General features: G+C 42.0%; 1 protein-coding gene across 2 annotated transcripts; it reads right to left on the reverse strand.

The window, feature by feature from the left end:
• Nucleotides 1–313: 313 nt before the first annotated feature.
• LOC109890468 (adhesion G-protein coupled receptor G7) lies at nucleotides 314–25,240 on the reverse strand. 2 transcript variants are annotated; one of them, XM_031823966.1, is made up of 17 exons: nucleotides 24,725–25,240; nucleotides 22,757–22,870; nucleotides 19,896–20,008; nucleotides 16,475–16,579; nucleotides 15,817–15,926; nucleotides 15,212–15,355; nucleotides 15,007–15,092; nucleotides 14,794–14,927; nucleotides 14,493–14,606; nucleotides 13,636–13,805; nucleotides 12,551–12,703; nucleotides 9,219–9,331; nucleotides 8,696–9,027; nucleotides 3,833–3,914; nucleotides 1,359–1,517; nucleotides 928–1,087; nucleotides 314–695 (listed from the first exon to the last, which is right to left on the reverse strand). In XM_031823966.1, exons 2-17 carry the CDS (start codon nucleotides 22,810–22,812, stop codon nucleotides 486–488), a joined length of 2,241 nt encoding a protein of 746 aa, XP_031679826.1. In that variant the 5' UTR covers nucleotides 22,813–22,870; nucleotides 24,725–25,240; the 3' UTR covers nucleotides 314–485. The 2 variants fall into 2 exon arrangements, with proteins under 2 accessions (XP_031679826.1, XP_031679825.1); XM_031823965.1 differs by having other exon boundaries at nucleotides 19,896–20,192.

Below are 25,240 nucleotides of genomic sequence, written 5' to 3' on the forward strand. Positions count from 1 at the left end.
GTTTAAACTGAGCTTTTTTGTTTAATTTCTGTTTGTAAGTTTGTTTAAAATGTATGTATTGAGAGACGCAATGATGGTGATGGGGTGAGAGAAGCACCGAGCGGGAAGAGGAAAATGGTGTACGTATGTATGGGTGGTCAATTTTAAGTGCGTCCCATCTGACCTCGCTAATGACCAAATGTGGCCCGAGGGGAAAATTTGTTTGACACCCCTGGGCTACACTGTCTTAAGCTATTTTCTGAGATTGTGTAAAATCGTGTTTTTTCTCACTATAAGAAAACTTAAACAAACATTAGCTTAAAAGACAATCACATAATTATTGAACACTTTTATTCAACAAAAAAAAAAATCTTTGGACAACAACTTCTGAGGGACTAGTCTGCACAGTAAATATACTCTACGTGGATACAAAATTGTGTGCAGTATATTGTATATTATAGTACAAGAGGAGAAGTTTTACAAACTAAGTTTGAACTTGCAGCCCATCAGTTAGATGTCTGTGAGGAACAAGTTGGAAATAACACAGTGTCCTGCTGTGTGTATGATTCCACTTTATCACTGTGCTCGCCTCGCCATAGACTGAACTTCCTAGTGTGAAGAGGGATGCCAGCACTAGAGACAGAACTCAAAGTACTTGACATCTTTTTCTTGACAATTGCTGTTCTTGCTGTGAACAGAATGAAAATCTGCAAGCCCTGTGGAACAAAAACAAGGACATTATCAAGTATTTTCAGGATCACACAAGGACAAACAAAAAGGTAGTGTTTCCATAAGGAGCAGCTCCATTTATTTATGTTTAGTAGGTGTCTAATTTTCAAATCATGTCTGGATTCTGTCGAATAATAGTATTCATAGTTTACATTTGAGTCATTTAGCAGACGCTCTTATCCAGAGGGACTTACAGTAGTGAGTGCATACGTTTACTACCTGAGTGGTGGTGAGTACACAGAAGGAGATGTTGAGTATGGTGTACATGGTCTGGTTCTGTGGAATGAGCAACAGATAGCCCAGGATCCAGGAGAGGCCGAGCACCACAGCCAGAGAGAAGCTACTGAGGAACTTCTTCTTCATCGATGTGTGTCTTGTACTGGGAAACATAACCAACATACTTAGATTGCTGTAATAGACTGTTGTAATAGAGTGCTGTAATAGAGTGCTGTAATAGAGTGCTGTAATGCTGTGGTAGAAGAACATTTGACTTCGAGTGGGTTAGAGCACAGTGCTAATTCAATTTGATGATTTGCTTATTAATGACTGAATTAATAATAAAAATATACATTGGATTTATAACAAGCTTTTCATTGAAAGACAATTAAGCTCGTTAGTAAGCATTTAAAATCAAGACTGATTAATGTTACCTAGTTAAATGTGGGTTGGTCTTGCACGTTGTAACTGCAAAATATACCAACATCACTGTGTTGAACATAAGCATGAATGCCACAGGTATCAGGAACCCCCAAAACATTGGCAGCTTGAAATCAAAGTTCCCCTTTGGATCGAGGGCAGCAAGCCAGCAACTGAGAGGTCAAATGAATGAGTTAGAGAGTGGGACAGACAAAACAGGCAGTGATTTGTATAACGTGGTATAAAGTAAACATGGTGGGTGGCATAAGTAAACAAGAAACCTTTCAACACAATGGATCATTCTTTTCGTTTTTTTACAACTTTTAAAATTGCTCTTTACCATCGTTAAAAGCATGTAATACGATCATTGATAGGGAAAAGCGTTTACAGTATTAGTTATATTGATAGTACAGTACAACACAGTTCACATGAGAACTTCAGCCAATCACTGTCCCCATGCACCCTACACTCTGCCAATGCTCTGACCATGCATCCTGTGACTGGTCAGATGCTCCTAGCTAGCCCGTCAGGTCCATTGCATGCTCTCTCAAGTGTGTCAGTATTAGCAGGTCCTGAACTGTGTTGTTTCCAGTGTCAGAGCCTGGGTAAACATACAGTGCCTTGCGAAAGTATTCGGCCCCCTTGAACTTTGCGACCTTTTGCCACATTTCAGGCTTCAAAACATAAAGATATAAAACTGTATTTTTTTGTGAAGAATCAACAACAAGTGGGACACAATCATGAAGTGGAACGACATTTATTGGATATTTCTAACTTTTTTAACAAATCAAAAACTGAAAAATTGGGCGTGCAAAATTATTCAGCCCCTTTACTTTCAGTGCAGCAAAGTTAATACTTTGTACGCCACCTTTTGCTGCGATTACAGCTGTAAGTCGCTTGGGGTATGTCTCTATCAGTTTTGCACATCAAGAGACTGACATTTTTTCCCATTCCTCCTTGCAAAACAGCTCGAGCTCAGTGAGGTTGGATGGAGAGCATTTGTGAACAGCAGTTTTCAGTTCTTTCCACAGATTCTCGATTGGATACAGGTCTGGACTTTGACTTGGCCATTCTAACACCTGGATATGTTTATTTTTTAACCATTCCATTGTAGATTTTGCTTTATGTTTTGGATCATTGTCTTGTTGGAAGACAAATCTCCGTCCCAGTCTCAGGTCTTCTTCCAGAATTGTCCTGTATTTGGCTCCATCCATCTTCCCATCAATTTTAACCATCTTCCCTGTCCCTGCTGAAGAAAAGCAGGCCCAAACCATGATGCTGCCACCACCATGTTTGACAGTGGGGATGGTGTGTTCAGGTGTGTTCAGGGTGATGAGCTGTGTTGCTTTTACGCCAAACATAACGTTTTGCATTGTTGCCAAAAAGTTCAATTTTGGTTTCATCTGACCAGAGCACCTTCTTCCACATGTTTGGTGTGTCTCCCAGGTGGCTTGTGGCAAACTTTAAACAACACTTTTTATGGATATCTTTAAGAAATGGCTTTCTTCTTGTCACTCTTCCATAAAGGCCAGATTTGTGCAATATACGACTGATTGTTGTCCTATGGACAGAGTCTCCCACCTCAGCTGTAGATCTCTGCAGTTCATCCAGAGTGATCATGGGCCTCTTGGCTGCATCTCTGATCAGTCTTCTCCTTGTATGAGCTGAAAGTTTAGAGGGACGGCCAGGCCTTGGTAGATTTGCAGTGGTCTGATACTCCTTCCATTTCAATATTATCGCTTGCACAGTGCTCCTTGGGATGTTTTAAAGCTTGGGAAATGTTTTTGTATCCAAATCCGGCTTTAAACTTCTTCACAACAGTATCTCGGACCTGCCTGGTGTGTTCCTTGTTCTTCATGATGCTCTCTGCGCTTTTAACGGACCTCTGAGACTATCACAGTGCAGGTGCATTTATACGGAGACTTGATTACACACAGGTGGATTGTATTTATCATCATTAGTCATTTAGGTCAACATTGGATCATTCAGAGATCCTCACTGAACTTCTGGAGAGAGTTTGCTGCACTGAAAGTAAAGGGGCTGAATAATTTTGCACGCCCAATTTTTCAGTTTTTGATTTGTTAAAAAAGTTTGAAATATACAATAAATGTCGTTCCACTTCATGATTGTGTCCCACTTGTTGTTGATTCTTCACAAAAAATACAGTTTTATATCTTTATGTTTGAAGCCTGAAATGTGGCAAAAGGTCGCAAAGTTCAAGGGGGCCGAATACTTTCGCAAGGCACTGTATATGTATGGGATGAGTGACTACAAAAAATCATCCCCATGTGCATCTTCTCCTGTGTGTGAATAAAGTTCCTGTGTGTTAACTCTTGGACTCTCTAACCGGGGTCGGTGTCAGTGGGTCATAGACTAGTAAATACGTTGAGGCGGGTCGCTCTCAGTACAGTATAGAGAAGTAGTATAGTACAATTCAGTACAGTAGTAGTAGTAGTAGTAGTAGTAGTATAGTACAGTAATGACTCACAATTCCTCCTGCCTGTAACCCAGTGGCTCATCCACTCTGTAACTAATTCCTAAGGTGAGGGCCACCACAACCGCAGGCAGTCCTAAAAGACAGAGAATGATGTTATTTCCTGGTAGTTTTGCATGCAGCCATATATAGAGCTTTCTAAAAAGTATTCAGACCCCTTGACTTTTTCCACATTTTGTTACAGCCTTATTCTGAAATTGATTAAATAAATGTTGTTTTCCTCATCACTCTACACACAGTACCCCATAATGACAAACCGAAAACAGATTGAGAAATTGTTGCAAATTTATTGAAAACAAAAAAACAGAAATACCTTATACCTTAGCAAAAACCAAGCCATGAGGTCGAAATAATTGTCCGTAGCGCTCCGAGACAGGATTGTTGTCGAGGCACAGCTCTTGGGAAGGGTACAAAAACAATGCAGCATTGAAAGTCCAGGAACACAGTGGCCTCCACCATTCTTAAACGAAATAAGTTCGGAGCCACCAAGACTCTTCCTAGAGCTGGCCTCCTGGCCAAATCGAGCAATCGGTGGAGAAGGGCCTTGGTCAGGGAGGTGACCAAGAACCCGATGGTCACTCTGACAGAGCTCCAGAGTTCCTCTTTGGAGATGGGAGAACCTTCTAGAAAGACAACGGTCTCTGCAGCACTCCACCAATCAGGCCTTTATAGTTGAGTGGCCAGACGTAAGTCACTCTTCAGTAAAAGGCACATTACAGCCCGTTTAGAATTTGCCAAAATTGAACCAAGATTGAACTATTTGGCCTGAATGCCAAGTGTCACGTCTGGAGGAAACCTGGCACAATCTCTACGGTGAAGCGTGGTGGTGGCAGCATCATGCTGTGGAGATGTTTTTCAGCATCAGAGATTGGGAGACTAGTCAGTAACAAGGGAGAGAGGAACGGAGCAAAGTACAGAGAGATGTTTGATGAAAACCTGCTCCAGGGTGCTCAGGATCCTTCCAACAGGACAACAACCCTAAGCACAGGAGTGGCTTGGGAACAATCTCTGAATGTCCTTGAGTAGCCCAGCCAGATTTGGAGAATAAACTGGATGAGCTCCGTTCAAGACTATCCTACCAATGAGACATTAAACTGTATTATCTTATGCTTCACCGAGTCGTGGCTGAACAACGACATGGATAATATACAGTTGGCCGGTTTTTCCGTGCGTCGGCAAGACAGAACAGCTGTCTACAGTAAGACAAGGGTGGTAGTCTATGTCTAACAGCTGGTGTGAGAAATCAAATATTAAGCATCTCATGATAAGCTGTAGACCACACTATTTACCTAGAGAATTTATCTATACTTTTCGTAGCTGTCTATTTACCACCACAAACCGATGCTGGCACTAAGACAGCACTCAACGAGCTGTATAAAGCCATAAGTAAACAAGAAATTGCCCTCCTAGTGGCCAGAGACCTTAATGCTGGGAAATTTCAAACCCGTTTACCTATTTTCTACCAGCATGCTACATGTGCAACCAGAGGAATGGGGTAAAAAATAAAAAGACAACCTTCACTCCACACACAGAGATGCGTACAAAGCTCTCCCTCACCCTCCATTTGGCAAATCTGACCATAATTCTAATCAAATGTCACATACACATGGTTAGCAGATGTTAATGCGAGTGTAGCGAAATGCTTGTGCTTCTAGTTCCGACAATGCAGTAATAACCAACAAGTAATCTAACCTAACAATTTCACAACTACTACCTTATACACACACAAGTGTAAAGGGATAAAGAATATGTACATAAAGGTATATGAACGAGTGATGGTACAGAACGGCATAGGCAAGATGCAGTAGATGGTATCGAGTACAGTACATACACATATGAGATGAGTAATGTAGGATATGTAACAATTATATTAAGTGGCATTGTTTAAAGTGGTTAGTGATACATGTTTTACATCAATTTCCATTATTAAAGTGGCTGGAGTTGAGTCAGTATGTTGGCAGCAGCCACTCAATGTTAGTGGTGGCTGTTTAACAGTCTGATGGCCTTGAGATAGAAGCTGTTTTTCAGTCTCTCGGCCCCTGCTTTGATGCACCTGTACTGACCTCGCCTTCTGGATGATAGCGGGGTGAACAGGCAGTGGCTCGGGTGGTTGTTGTCCTTGATGATCTTTATGGCCTTCCTGTGAAATCGGGTGGTGTAGGTGTCCTGGAGGGCAGGTAGTTTGCCCCCGGTGATGCATTGTGCAGACCTCACTACCCTCTGGAGAGCCTTACGCTCTCGATTGTGCGTCTGTAAAAGTTTATATGAGTGCTTTTGGTGACAAGCTGAATTTCTTCATCCTCCTGAGCTTGAAGAGGCGCTGCTGCGCTGTCTGTGTGGGTGGAACAATTCAGTTTGTCTGTGATGTGTACGCCGAGGAACTTAAAAAACGTACTTCCCTCTCCACTACTGTCCCGTCGATGTGGACAGGAGGGTGCTCCCTCTGCTGTTTCCTGAAGTCCACGATCATCTCCTTTGTTTTGTTGACATTGACTGTGAGGTTATTTTCCTGACACCACAATCCGAGGGCCCTCACCTCCTCCCCGTAGGCCGTCTCATCGTTGTTGGTAATCAAGCCTACCACTGTAGTGTCGTCTGCAAACTTGATGATTGAGTTGGAGGTGTGCATGGCCTCGCAGTCGTGGGTGAACAGGGAGTACAGGAGAGGGCTCAGAACGCACCCTTGTGGGGCCCCAGTGTTGAGGATAAGCGGGGTGGAGATGTTGTTACCTACCCTCACCACCTGGGGGCGGCCCGTCAGGAAGTCCAGTACCCAGTTGCACAGGGCGGGGTCGAGGCCCAGGGTCTCGAGCTTGATAACGATTTTGGAGGGTACTATGGTGTTAAATGATGAGTTGTAGTCGATGAACAGCATTCTCACATAGGTATTCCTCTTTAGGGCAGTGTGGTTGTGTCGTCTGTGGACCTAATGGGGCGGTAAGCAAATTGGAGTGGGTCTAGGGTGTCAGGTATGGTGGTGATATGGTCCTTGACGAGTCTCTCAAAGCACTTCATGATGAGGAAAGTGAGTGCTACAGGGCAGTAGTCGTTTAGCTCAGTTACCTTTGATTGATTGATTGATTGATTATGTCCGTAAACACACCAGCCAGCTGGTCTGCGCATGCTCTGAGGACGCGGCTGGGGATGCTGTCTGGGCTAGCAGCCTTGCGAGGGTTAACACATTTAAATGTTTTACACACGTCGGCTGTAGTGAAGGAGAGTCCGCAGGTTTTGGTAGTGGGCCGTGTCAGTGGCACTGTATTGTCCTCAAAGCAAGCAAAGAAGTTATTTAGTCTGTCTGGGAGCAAGATATCCTGGTCCGCGATGGGGCTGTATGTTGTTATGATCACACTACGCCTCGTTAATCATAAGGCATACCCCCCCGCCCCTCTTCTTACCAGAAAGATGCTCATTTTTGTCGGCGCGATGCGTGAAGAAACCAGCTGGCTGCACCGACTCCGATAGCGTGTCTCGAGTGAGCCATGTTTCCGTGAAGCAAAGAACGTTACAGTCTCTGACGTCTCTCTGGAATGCTACCCTTGCTCGGATTTCATCAACCTTGTTGTCAAGAGATTGGACATTGGCGAGTAGTATGCTAAGGAGTGGTGCGCGATGTGCCTGTCTCCGGAGCCTGACCAGAAGACCGCTTCGTTTGCCCCTTTTACGGCGACGTTGTTTAGGTTCGCCGGCTGGGATCCGATCCATTGTCCTGGGTGGTGGGCAAAACACAGGATCTGCTTCGGGAAAGTCGTATTCCTGGTCGTAATGATGGTGAGTTGACGTTGCTCTTATATTCAGTAGTTCCTCCCGACTGTATGTAATAAAACCTAAGATTACCTGGGGTACCAATGTAAGAAATAACAACAAAATACTGCATAGTTTCCTAGGAACGCAAAGCAAGTCGGCCATCTCTGTCGGCGCAGGAAGTCATTCTATTCTCCTGATTCCTACTTACAAGCATAAACTAAAGCAGGAAGTACCAGTGACTCACTCAATACGGAAGTGGTCAGATGACGCATATGCTAAGCTACAGGACTGTTTTGCTAGCACAGACTGGAATATGTTACGAGACTCATCCGATGGCATTAAGGAGTATACCACATCAGTCACCAGCTTTATCAATAAGTGCAATGATGACGTTGTCCCCACAGTGACCGTATGTACATACCCCAACCAGAAGCCATGGATTACAGGCAACATCCGCACTGAGCTAAAGGCTGGAGCTGCCGCTTTCAAGGAGCGGGACACTAACCAGGATGTAAGAAATCCCGCTATAACCTCAGACGAACCATCACACAGGCAAAGAGTAAATACAGGTCTAAGATTGAATCCTGCTACACCGGCTTCGACACTTACGGAATACAAAAGGAAACCCAGCCAGGAGCTGCCCAGTGACAGATATATTACCAGGACATATACTCCAAGCATGCGCTGACCAACTGGCAAGTGCCTTCACTGACGTTTTCAACCTGTGTAAATGTGATAACTTTTATTTTTAATAAATGTTAAAAAAAATGGAAAAACCTGTTTTTGCTTTGTCATGATTGAGTAGTGTGTGTAGATTGAGGGGGGGGGGGGGACAATTGAATCCATTTTAGAATAAGGCTGTAACGTAACAAAACATTGAAAGGTCATGGGGTCTGAATACTTTCCGAATGCACTGTACAGAGTAATATACTACACATACATAATATAAAGACATAACATCACTATACAAGTAGCTTTTATGTTATAGTTCAGGCTTATTAGAGCCTGAAAATATCACCTAGCATTAGTTTTGGTTCAAGAGCCCAAGTATAATGCAAGCCAAAGCCTCTCAAACAACAAAATAATGTATTTTTCTCCATGCTGTCCTACCCCATCCGATGGCCATGGTATAGGCTGTGAAGTGTGACGGGCTGGTGGCCAGGCTGTTTCTGATCATCAGGAAGACATTTGTGGCGTACAGCGTGTTCCAGGTGAACGTCCCCAACAGGAAGTACTGCAGCAGGACTGCCACTGCAGTACAGGGCCCTCTGTCCTGCTCCGTGTGTGTGTCGGACGGGGGGAGAACGTTGTCCTCGAGTATTTCAGGTTTGTCCTGCTGTTTATGAGGGTTGTCCACTCCCAACATGAAGAGCAGGGTGAAGATCAGGAGACACACGCAGACACTCACTAAGAGGACCGTTGGGTTGGTTTTGCGTGATTTCCTAGGGACAGGTGATAGTGTTGTCTATGTTAGAGAAGTAAGATGTGTAGTTATGGATGTATTGGTTCATTAATTGTTTTTTTTATAATGGTTTCACCTATCAAGTCCTGTTGGATCAGACAAAGGGCTTCTTTACACTGTTGAGAAGCACCCAATAGTATGAATTGGTTCTGGAACCCTGTAGGATCTTACCTGGTTGAGACCTGGAATGTTATTGTTAAACTCAACCCTATGATGGATATGGAGCATCCCAATATGGTGATCCAGTTTAGCGCTTCAGCGTATTTAAAATCCCTCCTGAACGACTGTAGAAAGAAAATAAAAAATACATTTCAACACTAAGTTTCTGTCACAGTCATACTGTATAAAGTCATCACCCTCATGTGTCTGGATTATGCTGCGGTAAACCATAGGTTCCCAAAATAGTGTTCACGACCCCATGTGGGGTCGCCTGATATGAAAATGGGATCGCAGGAGAATTTCCTAAATCCTGCTAAAGATTTAAATAGTTTTATTATTAAGTTGTATAAAATATTATAATATTGTCTTTGTATCTCAAAATCATTATAATGTGGTTAACCTTAAAAAAGCTAAATGAAAATTATTCAAATATAAAATTCAACCAGAAAGCGCCCTTAGTGGGAAAAGGTCGCACTTGACCGTTGCACTTGAATAATTTCCACTTAAGGTGACCACATTTAAAATACAAAAAATGCGGTACAACAGAAGGATTTACGGGACAGTGTTACCTAATCTGTACCTAACTTCAAAATAGGCCAATGTATCATCACTGTCAATTTGTGAACGATAATTGACATTTTTTTTGCTGAATTTTATTTTTCTGTGCCTGTGCTACAAACGGCTATATCAGTCTGCTAATACAGGACTAGTAAAAGCCCAAGGCACTACTTTTGTGAAAATATGAATTAATATTATTTTGTATTTCAGATTTTTCAGGGGGTGCAGCACCCTCAGCACCCTACTTCCCACTGCTATGTTTAGATCTTTCAGTCTAATATGGCTATTTACTTACTTTTCTAGCTCTTCATCAGAAGCATGTTTTTTGTAAGTAGTAAGGAGGCCTGACGATCCTCTCCAAGTTTAGCAGAAATTTAGGCTGAAAGGATTTAAGAAGTATTTGTTGACGAAAGGCCTATGACATAGGCCTATGTCTCGTCTTGAGCTGCAAAAATATCAGATATCAATAACGATAATCTCAATAGTCTCAATGTCAACAGTGAATAAGTGACTCCAGGATGCTGGCCTTCTAGGCAGAGTTGCAAAGAAAAAGCCGTATCTCTGTCCATTGTGTGTTCTTTTGTCAATCTTAATCTTCTCTTTTTATTGGCCAGTCTGACATATGGCCTTCTCTTTGCAGCATCTCGGAGTCACCTCTATTGAGGCTGGTGTTAATCAATCAGCACAACAGTTTTCAGCTGTGCTAACATAATTGCAAAAGGGTTTTCTAATGATCAATTAGCCTTTTAAAATGATTAGCTAACTCAATGTGCCATTGGAACACAGGAGTGATGGTTGCTGATAATGGGCCTCTGTTTTTTGATCAATTTGATGATATATTCATTGACAAAAAAAAGGTGCTTTTCTTTCAAAAACAAGGAAATTTGTAAGTGACCCCAAACTTTTGAATGGTAGTTTATATTCTTTCATAAGCGCAACATGACTGCAAGAGACAGGTTGGAATGCCTGACTGAAATACTGGACAAATCCCCCCCAAAAAATGCAAAAATTGGTGGTGTTTCAACTTCTTGATAAAATGCGGAACATGACTGTTTGGTTGCGGAGTAAAGGGCCAAAAATCAGGATTGTCCGGATAACATCCGGGACTTATGGTCACTCTATTCTCAGGTGAATGGCAAGGCCCACTACTGCATGAAACCACAAACGATTTCAGATATATTACAGCAACAATAGATATGGTGAAAACAAGGTGTGGGGAGGCTGAGGCACAGAAACATTAATACCGTGGTCAGATAACACAGCAAAAATAAGAATTAATTGGCCTCCCAAGTGGCATACCGGTTTAAGACCCGGGTTCGATCCCAGGCTATGTCCCAGTGGCCAGAGACGGGAGACCCATGAGGCAGCGCACAATTGGCCCAGCGTCGTCTGTGGGTTAGGGGAGGGTTTGGCCGGCTGGGATGTCCTTGTCCCATCGTCCTTGTCCCTCCTTATGGTGGGCCGGGCGCACGCACGCTGACTTTGGTCGCCAGCTGTACAGTGTTTCCTCCGACACATTGGTGCGGCTGGCTTCGGGTTAAGCGAGCAGTGTGTCAAGAAGCAGTAAGCAGTGCGGCTTGGCGGGGTCGTGTTTCAGGGGAGGCATGGCTCTTGACCTTCCCCTCTCCCGAGTCCGTACGGAAGTTGCAGCGATGGGACAAGACAGTAACTACCAATTGGGGAGAAAAAGGGGTAAAAAGTACACAAAATAATAACAAAATCAAATTAAGCATTTATGCTATAGCTAGTGATCAATAGGAAACTGACTGAACCGCTCAAACTCCCCAGCTTTCAAAATGGGCGTTAGGAGTGAGGGCCAAGATGCCCATTCATTAACTTTTTTAGTTCGCTACATGTCGGGGATGTTATTCACGAAGACAAATTGTTCTGTCCCACAATTCTCGAGCATGAAACTGCACAAAGGATGCGCTGCGCGACTAGATTGACCAAAAACAGAATCCATGGGATCGAATAGCGTGCAAAAAACAAAAACTTTGTTGACTTTCTTTGTAATGAAAAGAAAATACGTCTCGTTGCCTATGTAAATGATATATTTGGGAAACTGAATGAACTGAACGCAAGCATGCAGGGGAAATACAAAAACCTTCTACAGATGAGTGACCGATTCAGTGGATTCAGAGGAAATGTTTATTACTGGAGAGAAATCTGTTTGACTGTTATCCTGCCTCTGTTGATATGCCGGTAAGTGAAATCGAAAACAGATTGTGCTGTCATATGACCGAATGCTGCAGATAACGCATTTTGGTTCCTGACCCAAAGGGAATAAATATCCTGCCGTCTCCCTCTGAGTATTAAAACTCATGGTAACTCTTGACAGCTCATATCTGTGTGAGCCTGGATTTTGTGGATTTACTGCATTAAAACCAAATATCGATCCAGGTTGGAAGTGACAGCAGAGATGAGGTGCGCATTGTCAACCACACCCCCTGACTTTGAGAACCACCGACACAACATGAATCATGTCTCCTATCTCACTATCTCAGTAGTGGTGGTGAGATAGTAGCAAATTGGTCTGACAATGTCCCCTGACTATCATAGCCCCACATTAAAATGATGTGATGGTGAGTTGAGAAGACAATCAGAAATACTGTTAGAATGTTTTGCAACTGACTGCCATAGCCCATCTTAATTACTACAAAAAAATCTACATGTTTGGGGTCACGAGAATGATCAGATATCAAAATGGGGTCATGGGCCAAAAAAGTTTGGGAACCCCTCCATAGGTGTGGTCAGTAAAAGGGAGATGAAGGCATCTAGCTACTCACCATCAGCACAGCAAAGTTAGTGGTGTGATTACAGAAACATCGCAGGCCGTCTTCTGAGTGGTTGACTTTGGAGCAGCCAAAGGTGCTCCAGTCTTTCAACGTGTAGTTCCACCACACGCAGGCAAAGTCATGGAGGGAGGCGTTGGGGACAGTCTGAGAAGTAAGAACAGAAACAATCTCACTGTAAATCCTTCAGAAAAACACATGCATTCACAGTATGCAAGTCAAATATGAAGCATAACAGGTCATTAAATACATGTGTGAAAGAAGTAGTTACAATTATACAGTGGGGCAAAAAAGCATTTCGTCAGCCACCAATTGTGCAAGATCTCCCACTTATAAAGATGAGAGAGGCCTGTAATTTTCATCATAGGTACACTTCAACTATGACAGACAAAATGAGAAGAAAAAAAATCCAGAAAATCACATTGTAAGATTTTTTATGAATTTATTTGCTAATTATGGTGGAAAATAAGTATTTGGTCACCTACAAATCAGCAAGATTTCTGGCTCTCACAGACCTGTAACTTCTTCTTTAAGAGGCTCCTCTGTCCTCCACTAGTTACCTGTATTAATGGCACCTGTTTGAACTTGTTATCAGTATAAAAAACACCTGTCCACAACCTCAAACAGTCACACTCCAAACTCCACTATGGCCAAGACCAAAGAGCTGTCAAAGGACACCAGAAACAAAATTGTAGACCTGCAGCAGGCTGGTGCTAAATACCTTTTAGCCCCACTGTATATCAGATTATATACCAAATACAACATATGCTTTCTTGTTCCTTGTGGCACATAAGCGTCAATGGATAACTTAGATCAGGAGTGTCAAACTCATTCCATGCAGGGCCTAGTGTCTGCTGGTTTTAGTTTTTTCCTTTCAAGACAATCAGATGAGGGGAGTTCCATACTAATCAGTGACCTTAATTATCAATCACATACATAGGAGAAACAAAAACCCACAGCCACTCGACCCTCCATGGAATGAGTTTGACACATGTGACTTAGATAATGAATAACTTCCCAACACGTTTCCCAGAGAATTTGGACCACTTTGTGTTTATTGATTCCGAGAGAAATCTTACTGTGGGCTTGAAGAGCATCTCAACATGTAACCCAGACACTTGTCCCAGGTTAGCAGAGATGACCGTTCTGCTGGTCCCTGAAGAAGCACTGAAAGCACTGGACCTGAAGAACCGGTCATTTTGGTAGAGCACAAAACCAATGGAGTGGTTTGTGTTTTTACTATGCAAAACTGAGTGGAGTAAAATTGAAAGAGGGGAGAAGGAGAGCGAAGGGGTGAAGAGAAAGAGAGCGGGAGGGAGAGAAAGAGAGAGAGAGAGAGAGAGAGAGAGAGATTATTGTTCATATACGTGAGTAGCTTGACCTTACCTTGTAGGCTTATCGTGGAAGCCAAATTACTTCATTAGTTTACTTATCCATATTGAATGGAATTTATTTTGGGTAACAGACGTACACCAAAATGTACAATGTGGACCCAGAGGATATTAATTGTATTAATTAAAAGGTTTGTTTCCAAAGGGGTCCTCGATGGTAAAAACAATAACACGGGGCGGCAGGTAGCCTGGTGGTTAGAGCGTTGGGCCAGTAACCGAAAGGTTGGTGGATCGAATCCCCGAGCTGTCGTTTTGCCCCTGAACAAGGCAGTTAACCCACTGTTCCGAGGCCGTCATTGTAAAAAAGAATGTTCTTAACTGACTTGCCTAGTTAAATAAAATATATATATAATGATTAAAAAGGCTCAACTAAATTACAAACAACCATAAATATCATGTAACTCAACTTAATTGAAGTATCTACATTTAGTCACTGCTGACCTGATTTCTGAGACCACAAAGAGCAGTTAAACTCTCTGTGATATCAATTTAAGGAAATTGAAGCTTGAGTTCATACATTATGTTTGCATAAAACATTGGCTCACCTGGTGGGAATTTGATAACAATCTGGACATCGGTAGAACCTCCTTTGTCAGCTATCAGTTCAGAGGTATTGATGTTGAGATTTATTCCGTTTGCCACAAAATTGCCAGAACTTCCTGGAGAAGGAGATTCATTTGATTTAGCAATTTAAAGCAGAGCAATATAGTGTTACTTCTGTATTTGTCTGTAATCCATACCAAACCTTACTGACCAACATTGAGAAGTTTTACCCATGTCTGTCAATACAGATATAAACCATCACTTTAAATGCCAGTGTGTAGGTTCACTAGCAGTCTCACTCACCAGTCAGAGCAGTAAACTGGATCCCTACTGAGTCACTTGGTACTTGGACAGACTGGACTGCCAGGTTGGGCTGAACCACCAAGGACACATTATTGTGCTGGTCCAGGGAAAAGTTCTCCAAGGTCTCTGTGAGGCTGGGAGGGAAACACAGAAAAAGATTAGTGTACATACCCATAAACACACACCACCACCCATGCACACACACTCCAGTACCTCTGGACAGCGTCTCTCTCCTGTGTACTCTCCTCACTGGCATTGAGCAGCTGACTGATGGTAGTTATAGCTGCCACTGCGATGTCCTGCAACATGATCAAAACCAGGGGATGAACCTCAAGTGTTCAAATCACTGCAGTAACAACCTCACGTTTCTCTCCAGAACATGTCATAGTTCACAACTTGATTTCAAAACATCTTATACCTCTGTGATATTTGCAGACAGAAGCAGTGTGTTAGCAATCTGAGCTGCTGTGGTGATGTTGTCAGCTGACAGCTGCTCTGGTTGGGAGGTCAGGATCTGAGTACTGAAGGCTAACTGTAGTAAATCACCTGAACTGCTGGAGATCTGAATAGAGACAATTATTTTTATTAATTTTAGTTTTTCAACAGAACATTGTATAAGTGACAGCAACATGCTGAACTGGGAGTACATTTGGATATTAAATTCCCAGTATTAACTACGTGGTTCAGTTGGTAGAGAACGGCACTTGCAACATCAGGGTTGTGGGTTTGATTCCCACAGGGCAACAGTATGAAAATGTATGCACTCACTGTGGATAAGAGCATCTGCTGAATGACTCAATAAAAAGTAATGTAAAACACAAATAAAAAAGAATGTTCCTCATCAACTGTTAAGCAGAATAAAGGAACATAATACATGATCTGAAGGTAAATGCCAGTTGTTACTGATCTTCAAACTGTAAGATCCACTCCTCATAATGATGACCTAAGTAACTGACCTGAAGAACACTAAATCAAGACTGGTCATAAATCAAGATAATAAAAAAAATATACCTATTGACGTACATTTCCTTGAATGTCACTGAGGGTAAATTCACACTGCAGAATGTGAGGAGGACCAAACATTGGAGAGCCGGTGTCATTCAAACATCTTGCTGAGGCTTCTGGTAAACCGGCTGGAGGAAACAAGACAAAAAGGTCATCAAGGGCCTCCAGAGTGGTGCAGTGGTCTAAGGCACTGCATCGCAGTGCTAGCTGTGCCACTAGTGATCCTGGTTTGAGTCCAGGCTCTGTCGCTGCGACCGGGAGACCCATGGGGCAGCGCACAATTGGCCCAGCATCGCCCGGGTTAGGGGAGGGTGTGCCCGGCAGAGAGGTTCTTGTCCCATCGCATACTGGCGGGCCGGGCACAGTGCACGCTGGCACGGTGTTTCCTCCGACACATTGGTGTGGCTGGCTTCCGGGTTAAGAGGGCATTGTGTCAAGAAGCAGTGCGGCTTGGCTGAGTTGTGTTTCGGAGGACGCATGGCTCTCGACCTTCGCATCTCCCATACGGGAGTTGCAGCAGTATCCAACTACCAATTGGATACCACAAAATTGGATGAGAAAAAATATATTATAAAATAAAAAAATTTGTCAAGATTTGTGTTACCTAATACAGCATTCATTAGGATTGTAACAAATAAAAAAATGGTTTCATTTTAGGTGAATAAAAGTAACATACTACTGGTTGTCTTCTCATCACACAACTCTTCTGAATAAGCAGACCAGCCAACCGTTGTTCTTGGGAAGGAGAATCCATCCTTGCTGGTGGAATTGCAGAAATTCTCTATCGAAATAAAATATATTTCAACATGGACCAAATGTGTGACTGCAAACATGAAATATACATTCCGAATGTGAGATCCAAGGAATAGTGTTGTGCACTGTGAACGTGAGACCCAGGGTTATATACAGTCGTGGCCAAAAGTTGAGAATGACACAAATATTCATTTTCAAAGTCTGCTGCCTCAGTTTGTATTTTGGCAATTTGCATATACACCAGAATGTTATGAAGAGTGATCAGATGAATTGCAAAGTCCCTCTTTGCCATACAAATTAACGGAATTCCCCCCAAAAAATTCCACTGCATTTCAGCCCTTCCACAAAAGGACCAGCTGGCATGTCAGTGATTCTCTCGTTAACACAGGTGTGAGTGTTGACGAGGACCTGGATAACAGACTGGAAGCTTCAAAAAGAGGGTGGTGCTTAGAATAATTGTTCTTCCTCTGTCAACCATGGATACTTGTAATGAAACACGTTCCGTTATCATTGCTTTGCACAAAACGGGCTTCACAGGCAAGGATATTGCTGCCAGTAAGATTGCACCTAAATCAACCATTTATCAGATCATCAAGAACTTCAAGGAGAGCGGTTCAATTTTTGTGAAGAAGGCTTAAGGGCGCCAAAGAAAGTCCAGCAAGTGCCAGGACCGCCTCCTAAAGTTGATTCAGCTGAGGGATCGGGGCACCACCAGTACAGAGCTTGCTCAGAAATGGCAGCCGGCAGGTGTGAGCAGCAAAGAAGCCACTTCTCTCCAGGAAAAACATCAGGGACAGACTGATATTCTGCAAAGGGTACAGGGATTGGACTGCTGAGGACTGGGGTAAAGTCATTTTCTCTGATGAATCCCCTTTCCGATTGTTTGGGGCATTTGGAAAAAAAGCTTGTCCGGAGAAGACCAGGTGAGCGCTACCATCAGTCATGTGTCATGCCAACAATAAAGCATCCTGAGACCATTCATGTGTGGGGTTGCTTCTCAGCCAAGGGAGTGGGCTCACTCACAATTTTACCTAAGAACACAGCGATGAATAAAGAATGGTACCAACAAATCCTCCAAGAGTAACTTCTCCCAACCATCCAGGAACAGTTTGGTGACGAACAATGCCTTTTCCAGCATGATTGAGCACCTTGCCATAAGGCAAAAATGATAACTAAGTGGCTCGGGGAACAAAACATTGATATTTTGGGTCCATGGCCAAGAAACTTCCCAGACCTTAATCCCACTGAGAACATGTGGTCAACCCTCAAGAGGCTGGTGGACAAACAAAAACCCACAAATTCTGACAAACTCCAAGCATTGATTATGCAAGAATGGGCTGCCATCAGTCAGGATGTGGCCCAGAAGTTAATTGACAGCATGCCAGGGCGGATTGCAGAAGTCTTGAAAAAGAAGGGTCCACACTGCAAATATTGACTCTTTGCATCAACTGACACTTATGAAATTCTTGAAATTATACTTCAGTATTCCATAGTAACATCTGTCAAAAATATCTAAAGACAATGAAGCAGCAAACTTTGTGGAAATTAATATTTGTGTCATTCTCAAAACTTTTAGCCATGACTGTATAGTATAGTAGTGTTGAGTGGAGTCAATGGTAGATCCAGGGTTAGGTATTAGAGGTCGTCCGATTATGATTTTAACGCCGATACCGATTATTGGAGGACCCCAAAAAAGCAGCTAACGATTAATTGGCCGATTTTTAATATATATATTTGGAATAATGACAATTATAACAATACTGAATGAACACTTATTTTAACGTAATATAATACATCAATAAAATCTATTTAGTCTCAAATAAATAATGAAACATGTTCAATTTGGTTTAAATAATGCAAAAACAAAGTGTTGGAGAAGAAAGTAAAAGTGCAATATTTGTCATGCAAGAAGCTAACGTTTAAGATGAGAACATATGAAAGCTGGTGGTTCCTTTTAACATGAGTCTTCAATATTCCCAAGTAAGACGTTTTAGATTGTAGTTATTATAGGAATTATAGGACTATTTCTCTCTATACCATTTGTATTTCATATACCTTTGACTATTGGATGTTCTTATAGGCACTTTAGTATTGCCAGCCTAATCTCGGGAGTTGATAGGTTTGAAGTCATAAACAGCGCAGTGCTTGAAGCTCAGCGAAGACCTGCTGGCAAATGCAGGAAAGTGCTGTTTGAATGAATGCTAACAAACCTGCTGCTGCCTGCCACCGCCCAGTCAGACTGCTCTATCAAATAATAGACTTAATTATAATATAATAAACACACAGGAATACGAGCCTTACGTCATTAATATGGTCAAATCCGTAAACTATCATTTCGAAAACAAAACGTTTATTTTTTTCAGTGAAATACGGAACCGTTCCGTATTTTATCTAATGGGTGGCATCCCTAAGTCTAAATATTGCTGTTACATTGCACAACCTTCAATGTTATGTCATAATTAGGTACAATTCTGGCAAATTAATTACGGTCTTTGATGGAAGAAATGGTCTTCACACAGTTTGCAACGAGCCAGGCAGCCCAAACTGCTGCATATACCCTGACTCTGCTTGCACAGAACGCAAGAGGAGTGACAAAATTACCATAGTTAAAAGAAATTCATGTTAGCAGGCAATATTAACTAAATATTCAGGTTAAAAAATATATACTTGTGTTTTGATTTTAAGAAAGGCATTGATGTTTATGGTTAGGTACACATTGGTGCAACGACAGTGCTTTTTTGCGAATGCGCTTGTTAAATCACCCGTTTGGCGAAGTAGGCTGTGATTCAATGATGAATTAACAGGCACTGCATTGATTATATGCAACGCAGGACAAGCTAGATAAACTAGTAGTATCATTAACCATGTGTAGTTAACTAGTGATTATGTTGATTGATTGTTTTTTATAGGATAAGTTTATTGCTAGCTAGCAACTTACCATGGCTCCTTGCTGCACTTGCGTAACAGGTAGTCAGCCTGCCACGCAGTCTCCTTGTGGAATGCAATGTAATCGGCCATAATCGGAGTCCAAAAATGCCGATTACTGATTGTTATGAAAACTTGAAATCGGCCCTAATTAATTGGCCATTACGATTAATTGGTAGACCTCTATTAGGTATAGTAGTGTAGTATTGTGGAGGAGTCTGAATGGTAGATCCAGGGTTAGGTATAGTAGTGTAGTATTGTGGAGGAGTCTGAATGGTAGATCCAGGGTTAGGTATAGTAGTGTAGTATTGTGGAGGAGGCTGAATGGTAGATCCAGGGTTAGGTATAGTAGTGTAGTATTGTGGAGGAGGCTGAATGGTAGATCCAGGGTTAGGTATAGTGTAAGTGTGTGGATGTACCATCTGAACAGGTCTCTCCAGTCCACTCATCAGGACAGATACAGACTCCACTCTGCAGCTCACCACCGTTGATACAGTCCAGAGGGCTTGTGGTGGGAGAGGAGAGACTGATACTGGTAACAGGGATAGAGGTAGGGTAACCAGTAGTTGGAAGACCAGTAGTATTTAGGTAGCCAGTAATTGGAGTGTCAGTAGTTGGAGGGTAAGGGGTTAAAGAGGCAGTAGTAGTTGAGGTAGTTATGTCAATGGTGGTTGGAATGGCAGAGGATGTGGTGAGATCCCCCTGTGATAAAGAGACTTTAAAAAAGAGAATTAACTCAGTTAACCACATAAACAAGGGAACATAGTGTCAGTTCCTATAATCATTGGAGATGATCCATGCTGTTCCAGTTTGCATCAGTGTAGAAATCATCCTGCATCAGTGTAGAAATGTTTTCTACTGTAGTTTATGAGAGAAAGAAGTGATTATCACTGCCAATAAACGGTTGACAGCAAAGGCTACTCTGTTATCAACTGAATCTAAGACCTGCCAGTAGTCGATTTACAGTCAGTGTCTGCATACAAAAATACATCTGAAATAATTTCTTCATAGACACTAATACATTTGAAGTCGGAAGTTTACATACACTTAGGTTGGAGTCATAAACTCGTTTTTCAACCACTCCACAAATTTCTTGTTAACAAACTATAGATTTGGCAAGTGGGTTAGGACATCTACTTTGTGCAATACACAAGTAATTTTTCCAACAATTATTTACAGACAGATTATTTCACTGTATCACAATTCCAGTAGGCCGGAAGTTTACATACACTAAGTTGACTGTGCCTTTAAACAGCTTGGAAAATTCCAGAAAATGATGTCATGGCTTCAGAAGCTTCTGATAGGCTAAATCACATAATTTCAGTTAATTTGGAGGTGTTTCTGTGGATGAATTTCAAGGCCTACCTTCAAACGCAGTGCCTCTTTGCTTGACATCATGGGAAAATCAAAAGAAATCAGCCAAGACCGCAGAAAAAAATTGTAGACCATAAGTCTGGTTCATCCTTGGGAGCAATTTCCAAACACCTGAAGGTACCACGTTCATCTGTACAAACAATAGGACGCAAGTTTAAACACCATGGAAACACACAGCCGTCATACCGCTCAGGAAGGAGACGCATTCTGTCTCCTAGAAATGAACATACTTTTTTTGCAAAAAGTACAAAACAAATCCCAGAACAACAGCAAAGGACCTAGTGAAGGTGCTGGAGGAAACGTGTACAAAAGTATCTGTATCCACAGTAAAACGACTCCTATATTCACATAACCTGAAAGGCCGCTTAGCAAGGAAAAAGCCACCGCTCCAAAACCGCCATTAAAAAGCCAGACTATGGTTTGCAACTGCACATGGGGACAAAGATTGTACTTTTTGGAGAAATGTCCTCTGGTCTGATGAAACAAAAATAGAACTGTTTGGCCATAATGACCATCGTTATGTTTAGAAGAAAAAGGGGGAGGCTTGCAAGCCGAAGAACAACATCCCAACTGTGAAGCACGGGAGTAGAAGCATCATGTTGTGGGGGTGCTTTGCTGCAGGAGGGACTGGTGCACTTCACAAAATAGGAAAAGTATGTGGATATGTTGAAGCAACATCTCAAGACATCAGTCAGGAAGTTAAAGGTTGGTCGCAAATGGGTCTTCCAAATGGACAATGACCACAACTATACTTCCAAAGTTGTGGCAAAATGGCTTAAGAACAACAAATCAAGGTATTGGAGTGGCCATAACAAAGTCCTGACCTCAATCCCATAGAAAATTTGTGGGCAGAACTGAAAAAGCGTGTGCGAGCAAGGAGGCCCACAAACCTGACTCAGTTACACCAGCTCTGTCAGGAGGAATGGGCTAAAATGCACCTAACTTATTGTAGGAAGCTTGTGGAAGGCTACCCAAAATGTTTGACCCAAGTTAAACAATGTAAAGGCAATGCTACCAAATACTAATTGAGTGTATATAAACTTCTGACCCACTGGGAATGTGATGAAAGAAATAAAAGATGAAATAAATAATTCTCTCTACTATTATTCTAACATTTCACATTCTTAAAATAAAGTGGTGATCCTAACTGACCTAAGACAGGAAATATTTTCTAGGATTAAATGTAAGGAATTGTGAAAAACGGAGTTTAAATGTATTTGGCTAAGGTGTATGTAAACTTCCGACTTCAACTGTATATCCTTCGGTTATAATCCATTGATAAGTTAAATGTATCATACATCTTTGCACATCAGAAGGGAAAGCAACTTTCCAATACAGCTCTGCATCATACAAGAAACGTAACAACATCATCATACATTGAGTATACCAAACATTAGGAACACCCCCCACCCCCTCTTAGCCCTCAGAATAGCCTCAGCTCATCAGGGCATGGACAATACAAGGTGTCAAAAGTATTCCACAAGGATGCTGGACCATGTTGACTCCAATGCTTCCCACAGTTGTGTCAAGTTGGCTGGATGTCCTTTGAGTGGTGGATCATTTCTGATACACACAGAAATAGTTGAGCGTGAAAAACACAGCAGCGTTGCAGTTCTTGACACAAACTGGTGCGCTTGGCATCTACTACCATACCCTGTTCAAAGGCACTTTCATTTTTTGTCTTGCCCATTCACCCTCTAAATGGCACACAAACACAACCCATGTCTCAATTGTCTCAAGGCTTAAAAATCCTTAGTTAACCTGTCTTCTCCCCTTTATCTACACTGATTGGAGTGGATTTAACAAGAGACATCAATAAGGGAAAGAGCAGGTGTTCTTCATGTTTTGTTCACTCAGTGTACATCTTAAATCACCCTGAATTAATCCAATATAGAGCAAGTCTTACCTGTAGCAAAGACAGCTATAACCCATAGCTCCTTCATCTCTGCTGTTACCCGTCATCCAGTGTCAGCAGACTGCACATTATTAGGACGTCTGTTGGTCTTATGCTGCGCTCCACCTATTACAGAGTCCACATTGACGTACAGGTACCAGTTAATGATTTAGTGTTGAAATTAAGGGAAAAGTACTGTACATTGGCTCCAACACAATCAATGTTGTCAACAGGATCAGTAAAGACAATGACACAAATTATTTGAAAATAGATCAGACATGACTGGATAAATAAATTAGATAGACATGGATGGACACTGTGAGGACCAGTCAACCAATAGCATTAACCTTCTCTATGCAAAACATCCTTAGTGGCAGCTGGGAGGTAAAGTACATGTTTTGGTAAACAGACCTTTTTTGAACTAGAGCAGGTGTAAAATAAATGATGAAACTGTCTTGGAGGTCTGGATTAGAATGTCAGGACACTAGAGGTTGTACATCTCTAGAACAGGGTTTCCCAAACTCGTTCCAGGGGTAAGAAGTGAGTTTCCCAAACTGGGTGGGGGTAGAAAATTCCACTTAAGGCCCCCAAAAGGTTAGGGCTGGCTCTGACTGCATGTGTGGGAGCCACTTCCCTCCTGATTCTGATTTTTTGTTGTGGTCCCCACCCCCATCAAAGTTGTCCATCACTGTTCTAGTGTGAATTTCTACCATATTTATTATTCCAGTCATTTCCTTTCAAATCAGTGAACAAGTGCAAACTTGTGGAGGAAGGAGCGGTAATTAGAATGTATGTCTAAGACTGGAGATACAGTAACTAGCGTACTATCCCTTGCAGGACAGTTTATGGCAGCCAGCTCCATAGATCAGGATGAGATATAAGAGGATGGGTTTCTAAAGGCAGCAGGACGGGTCAACATTAAACCCTGGAGTCTCAGACAACTCAAGTCTTAATCTGTCCACAGGCTCCAGCGCCAGGAGATGAGATAATGGAGGTTAGAGGGTTTACCAGGAAGACGACAGGACAGCCTATTGATCCTAATGAAGGCTCAAAGGCTGAACTTTAAAAAATAATAATTTAACTACACTTTATTGAACTGTCCCTTTTTTCCCTATAACAGTGGGCAAAATGTATAGCAGTTCTCTAAGAATGTACCCCTAAATGAACCTTATGAAACAAATGAACCTTGAAATTCTTGAAATTAGACATACATAAGTCACAGTGAATATGCTCAAAGTGTTTTCATAAACATCTCTATTTATCTGCAAAATAATGAGAAGACTGGTGAACAGTTTGGATGGAACGTTCCACAGCCATAATAAATCCCCCTTTTGGCGCCACCACATGGCAGTTGAAGGTAGAAACAGAGGCTGCGTCAAAATCAAATTAAATTGTCCTTTGTCACATGCTTCGTAATCAACAGGTGTAGACTATCAGCAGCGGTGCCTTGGTAAAGCCAAGCCCCCAACAACAACAACAAAAAAGCCATATTACAACCTGTGTTGTGATAATTGTGCTATAACCTAATTCATATGCTTTGCGACCGTGATATATAAAGGCAGAGGTCTAAAGGCAGAGACAATAAGACAAAAGTGGCAGAATAAATTCAACCACACCTTTGTTTTATCACAAAACCAGATAGCTCTGTCCAATGAAGTCCACAAAGCATATTGCGTGTACAGTAACAGAGTTAGTTACATGACCTACAGCGTTGTCAAGTAAGTTAATGTTTCGACAGTGTATGATCACTAAACGACTATTGAATTAGAACCAGTGTTACCGCAAGTCGCAAAGAAAACAGGAGCTGCTTCCACTAATTCCAGCACCATTTCAACTTCAACATTTGATCATTAAATCACATCTGCTTTGTCTAATACAGTCAAAACAAAAAGATACCAAAAACAATAAAGGCTAATCAACGTACGCTAAATATGAGGTGGTTTGATTTCTGTGTGCAAGTAGAAAAACATGTTGTCTCACCCTACTTGTAGAGAAACGCCAATGCCATCCTCCTCTCTTTCATGTTGAGGACACGGTCTTATCACTCTGTCATTCCGCAGTACACGCTTTTATTTGTTTGTTGTCCTAGGCTACCTGGCTAAAATTCTTGTTCGCTAGCCTAACTTCAATTCGAGGCAACATTAGCGAGTTAAAACATTAGCCTTCTACATCTAACGTTACTGTAGCTACATATTGAACTTCCATCCTCAGGCAAGAGGCACAGCAATGTATGAATTAATGGTTGGAACAGAATCGCCATTATCATTGGCCATTACGGAGGATAAATACAACCACAAGTCCAAATCACTATCTCCAACCATGGCTAATTTAGGAAAGGGCATTTGTTTTGTTAGCTAGCCACCGGGGGACAACAACACAACGAAAAGCATCAATTCAAGTTTATCTGTCAATGATGTATGCTCTCAATGGAATTTGAAAGGAGTGACGCCAAAATCCAAGCTTGCTTTTTTTTGTGAGCCGGCATGGAGCCAGATA

The sequence above is a fragment of the Oncorhynchus kisutch genome, linkage group LG5 (genome assembly GCF_002021735.2).
Source record: "Oncorhynchus kisutch isolate 150728-3 linkage group LG5, Okis_V2, whole genome shotgun sequence".
NCBI classification, from domain to species: domain Eukaryota; kingdom Metazoa; phylum Chordata; class Actinopteri; order Salmoniformes; family Salmonidae; genus Oncorhynchus; species Oncorhynchus kisutch.

What these genes read in the sequence shown, in the direction of transcription:
- LOC109890468 (XM_031823965.1), bottom strand. Translation starts at nt 22,793, where the DNA reads ATGAAGGAGCTATGGGTTATAGCTGTCTTTGCTACAG. An exon ending in CCAGTTTACTGCTCTGACTG is followed by an intron (nt 14,607 to 14,793) that starts GTGAGTGAGACT and finishes CTCCTTCTCCAG; the next exon opens with GAAGTTCTGGCAATTTTGTG. An exon ending in ACCAACCCACATTTAACTAG is followed by an intron (nt 1,088 to 1,358) that starts GTAACATTAATC and finishes TATGTTTCCCAG; the next exon opens with TACAAGACACACATCGATGA.